At 46.8% G+C, this 4796-nt stretch overlaps 1 protein-coding gene across 1 annotated transcript in view; it reads right to left on the bottom strand.

The window, feature by feature from the left end:
* The window catches only part of DGKK (diacylglycerol kinase kappa), a 436632-nt gene extending 432043 nt beyond the window's left edge, over positions 1-4589 (bottom strand). Inside the window, exons 1-2 of the mRNA XM_042783287.1 lie at positions 4164-4589; positions 1899-1949 (exon numbers count right to left, since the gene is read on the bottom strand). Coding sequence (XP_042639221.1) covers positions 1899-1949; positions 4164-4589 — 477 coding nt within the window. The remainder of the gene's footprint in view (positions 1-1898; positions 1950-4163) is intronic.
* Between the last annotated feature and the right edge of the window lie 207 nt (positions 4590-4796).

Genomic DNA, 4796 nt, shown 5'->3' with positions numbered 1-4796 from the left:
CAAACCCACCAGCCACTCCTCGGAAGGAAAGTTGGGCAATCTACTTCCATAGTGATACTGCCTCAGAAACCCAAGGAGGGGTCACTATGAGTTGGATCCAACTTGACGGCAGTGAGTTTGTTTTTTGTTTGGAGGCACTTTGAGTAATGCTTCAGCAGTAGAAGCCCCAGTCAGAGATTTTAATAAACACATAAGAATTGTACTCCCAGAAAGACCACTGACCAAATTCTTCATTATCTTTTCTAGAACATCCTGCAGCAAATGTTCAAGAGCTCCAAGAATGTACCAAATAAATCAGATAGTATCACTAAAATTTGGCAAGGCAGGTGGGAAAGAACCTAAAAGGAAAAAAAAGTAATTGCATCCTGACCCTCAACAGGTTAAACAGTGGAATCTACAATCTGGATGCTATTTACAGTCATTGTAGATGTTTTGTTCATTGGAAAAATAATGCATTACCTTTGAAACCAACAACATCATCATTGGTCTACTGCTGCCAGGATTGCAGAGGATAAAGACACTGTGGAAACTTGTTTTTTATGGCTAGCAACTTGCTTCTTAATTATGGTCCCCAAAACCATTCTGAAAATGGAAAGATTGATTGCATTTCTCTAAGGGCTATAAATTCCAGGGTATTTAAATAAACATTTACTTCTCACTCCACGTTTCCAGTGGGCCTGAAACCAATGAGAATGCATTTCTATTCATTCACAGCATCAATCTCTACATTGCTGAAAATTGAATTGATAAATTTCAATCTTCAGTAAGCATTTGTTGAGCAAAAACAGGAAGGGCTGCATTGGACTAGGCACTGGAAGAGAAAGTCCCTACCTTTTAGAAGCTCATAAATATAGGTAAGAAAATAAAATCTTCAGGTAAGAATGATCAGACAAAATATAAACAAATGCTTGCAAGTAGCAAGAAAATGTATGTAAAAATGCCAAGGGGAAGTTTTGCTATGGTTTGTGGAGTAATGGTAATTACTATATAGTCACCAGAAGGCAAAAAGAGACCTTCCACCTATCCCCAAAACAGCTAAAAACAAAAAAAAGGGTGTGTTTCTTCCAGGTTTTCATTAATTACTTGTATGCGAGATTATAATTTCATAGCTGGTCAAATTCCAGTGAAAAGAAATGTAAACTATCTTTCTTCAACCACAGCTGACAGGAGAGAAACAAATATAGTCTACTTCATATAAGCCCCATGCCCTCTAAACAAGTGATAGCATTATAAAAGAATCAATTCATACATCATTATTTAACACTTGCTGCCACCAAGTGGAAGACCATGGTTCATTTCCTAGAAATCAAACAGAAAAGAAAGAAACTGGTAGATTTGGTTCATAGCCTGTGTTACCTTGGTAGCTATAAGATCTCAGACAACAGGATGGAATAGGTTTATTATTATTATTTTTAACTGCAATATCAGTCAGCAGAATTATCTGGGGGAAAGCTGCAGTCAAATTCAAACAGTTTGAATTATAAGGTTAATTTCATGCTACTGACACTGATTGTGCCTTACAATGGAGGATTTCATTGTACAATAACAGCTGTATTATTTGTTCCCCTGGGATTTTGTATATGTACCTGTGTGCCTTCGCATTGATTCTGACTCATAATTACCCTACATGAAAAAGTAGAACAGCCCCATAGTGTTTAGGGAGCAGATCACCAGGTCTTTTCTCCTTCAGAGTGGCTGGTGAATTCAAACTGCCAACCTCTTGGTTAGCTGTTGAGTGCTTACCCATTGCGCCACCAGAGATCCTTGTATATGTACGTACATGTATTTATTTATATTTTTATGTACATATATTTTTTGTTTCTTTTTTTCCCATGCTTGCCTCAAGGAGGCAGTGTTTGAGAACACTGACACTCCAGCTTACATGGGAACCTGTTTACCTGGAATGTTAAGATGCAAGTCAGCTGGCTGGGGTTGCAAGTACTATTTACCTGACGAAGATAAAGCAGAGAATGGTCTATCCCTGAAAATCAGATGTTCCCATTTTCACCACAGAACGATTGCATAGTGACTGAGGATGTTAGAGAAGGGCTCAGTTCCCAGCAATATCAGCATTTTCCCCCATCCTGTGCATCCTTCATATTTCTAGAGCCACTGATTAGTTCACCTACATGGTCCTCTCTGAGAATGTCAAGGTTCTACATTCTACATTAAAAGTGATTCAACAAATGACTGGCTCTACAAAGGGCAAAGTCAACCCTTAGGGGTCCTGGCGTCCTGCCAATTCTGCCTTGTGCTTGTCAATCAGCCGACCAATATGTCTGAGTGAGTGCCATGTAGATGAAGCTAACCTATTTCCCATTACATTGCTCTCACTCATCTGTGCAGTGACAGACACTGTCTTGACAAGCTGGTGAAAGATGCTTTTTCACTGTCAGAGTGTTCATCCCAGGGGCCTAGCCTCCAGTCAGCCTTCCTGAGGCCAAAGAGGCAAAGCATTTCCTGAGCATTCTGGTAATTAAATCCACAAGTGTCAGTTTCTCAGCCATGTTCCCAAGGTCTCACTTGTGTGGGCCACAAGTCAGGTGACCCCTGCTTTTCTCCCTCCTACCAGCTTCATGTAAATTCTTCCCAAAAGAGAAGAGCAGAACACCTGGGTTAGAGGTACTTCCCCTATCCAGCTGCCCTGCTCTTCTTTAGATCACTGCAGGGAAGGCATCTGCAGGAAGGAGACCCACCCCTGGTTAAAAAAATTTCTGGATTCTCCACCACCCTTATATATTTATCTGTTTTTGAACTTAGACACAATTTTCTTCCCCCTGTGAAACTTTTCACTTTAGTCTTCCTCTTTTTCAATTGTTTCTCCTCGCAGATATTTTGTAAACTCAAACCTCCCTACTCCACAATGTAGGGAGCCACTAGTGCTTCCATTTTGTGGTGCCAACATCTGTGTGCTCCCTCCTCCATATTGGTCTCTGTGTTCTATAGTTGGGCCATCCACAGCAGAAAGGCTCCAGGGCCCTGTCCCTGAGTCCTGTCAAGCAGCAGGATGGATAGTTGGGTATTGCTGAGGTGTTGCATTTGTTTGTTTCTCCCTTTGTTTCAACACACACCCCACGGAAGCTAAATTGAGGTGTATGTATGCATTATCATGGTTTTCATAGCCTCCTGGAAGGCAGTTTAGAGGAAAAGAGTAGGGGGAGCACAGAGAAAGCAAGAAAGATAGACTCTCTCTGAATAGGAGGCTCCAGTGGTCCAAGACAAACACTGAAAGCCTTCTTCCTCTCTTGTCCCTCTTGGGAGGGTGCCCAAATATCCTCCACACATCTTCTCTGGGTTAATTGCAACGTTTTAGAAGGGATCACTGTAGACAGGTGGAGATGAGAGTTACCATCCACAAGCCTGCAAATCCTAACTCCTACTTTCCTGTCTCTAAATCAGGATTCTTCTGCCCTTCCAACTGGCCCTGGACCAGACCCATCTCTGTACCACTGTGTTTGCACCTATCTGCCAGGAAATCCTGCAAACAGATGGTATGGTGGCTTTGACACATGCAAGTCTCCCCCCACCCCACCCCCAGGTGAAGCCTGCCCCTCTGCAGTGCGTGTGGGCGCCGCCCATCCCTTTATCCTCATCCTCAGAACAGGCGCCCAGGAGCCCGCAGAGGCGCAGGGAACCTCCCTGGAGTGCTGCCAGTTGTGCCCTAGCTAAGGCGCCCCCTCCCCCAGTGTCAGGGAGGGGTTCAAACGGGCGGCGGTGGCGGCTCCGCAGCCTGGGCCTCTGCGGCAAGAACCACTGCTAAGAGGTGTGTCCCACTACCCCCTCTCATTTCCATTCCCTGTGTGCTGAGGGCCAGCCCCAAACATTTCCCAAGACCTTTTGCGCTCCCTGGATGGGTCTTCCCCTTCTTTTTCAAGATACGGCGCTTTCCACAATGTCTCCTCTCCCCTTGTGGAAAGACTCCAACCCCCTACTGTCATCTCGGTTTCTAACCCCAAACACCCTACTCTCGCTCCCACATGTTGCTTCCCGCCTCCCAACAGCTTTCCACTCCCCCGGGATCCCCCATCCCTGAATCTTTCCTAGTATCTTTGCCAGGCAGTTAGCCAAGTAGGATTCTAGGGGAACACAGGGTCTACAGAGTTCTATAGCCCTTCTGCCTAGCCTGGACCCTTCCTCCCACTCCAAGGGGTCTTTTCTCTTACCTCTCTGCTGGACAAACGCACTGGCATTCCGGGCGATGGCGATGGGGTCTTTAGACTCCCCTCTCGAGCGACCACTGGACACTGCAATAGGCATGGTGCTGCACTCGGATCCGGACAGTACTCTGGAGCCGGTTCCAGGCAGGACTCTGTGACTGGATCTGTGGCTAGTTCTGGGGTAGGTTCTGTGACTAGTTCTGGGGTCAGTTCTGTGTCTAGTTCTGTGGCTGGTTCTGGGTTCGCCTCCAGATAGGGCTCTGGAGACTCTGGACAAGGCTGGGCTTCCAGTTCTGGCGAAGGCGCATGGGGCAGCAGAGGAGCCTGCAGCGGAGGAGGCTGCGGCGGCGGCGGCGGCTCTGGAGGCTCCTCCGGGACCTCTCCATCCTGAGGCGGGGCAGTGTCCTGGGCCGCGGCAGCTCCGCAGTCCATGGCCGCACACCTCCTGAGGTCTGGGCAGCCTGCACCTCTGAGCTTGGAGGGCTAAAGTACCCTAGGGCGCCCCACCCATTTCAGTCCGACAACCTCTTGCAGGGTGTCAAACTTTCCCCCGCCCCACTCCATGGCTGTCTTGGATCTGAGATCTAACTGGGAAGCTGGGGGTGCTCAGCGTCTCCCGGTGCTGCAACAGGCCCCTTA

This window comes from Orycteropus afer, unplaced genomic scaffold, assembly GCF_000298275.1.
Source record: "Orycteropus afer afer isolate SDZICR_OR568_19922 unplaced genomic scaffold, OryAfe1.0 scaffold00831, whole genome shotgun sequence".
Taxonomy (NCBI): Eukaryota; Metazoa; Chordata; class Mammalia; order Tubulidentata; family Orycteropodidae; genus Orycteropus; species Orycteropus afer.
Note: the sequence above shows the minus strand (reverse complement) of the source record. Positions and strands in the feature narration are given on the sequence as shown.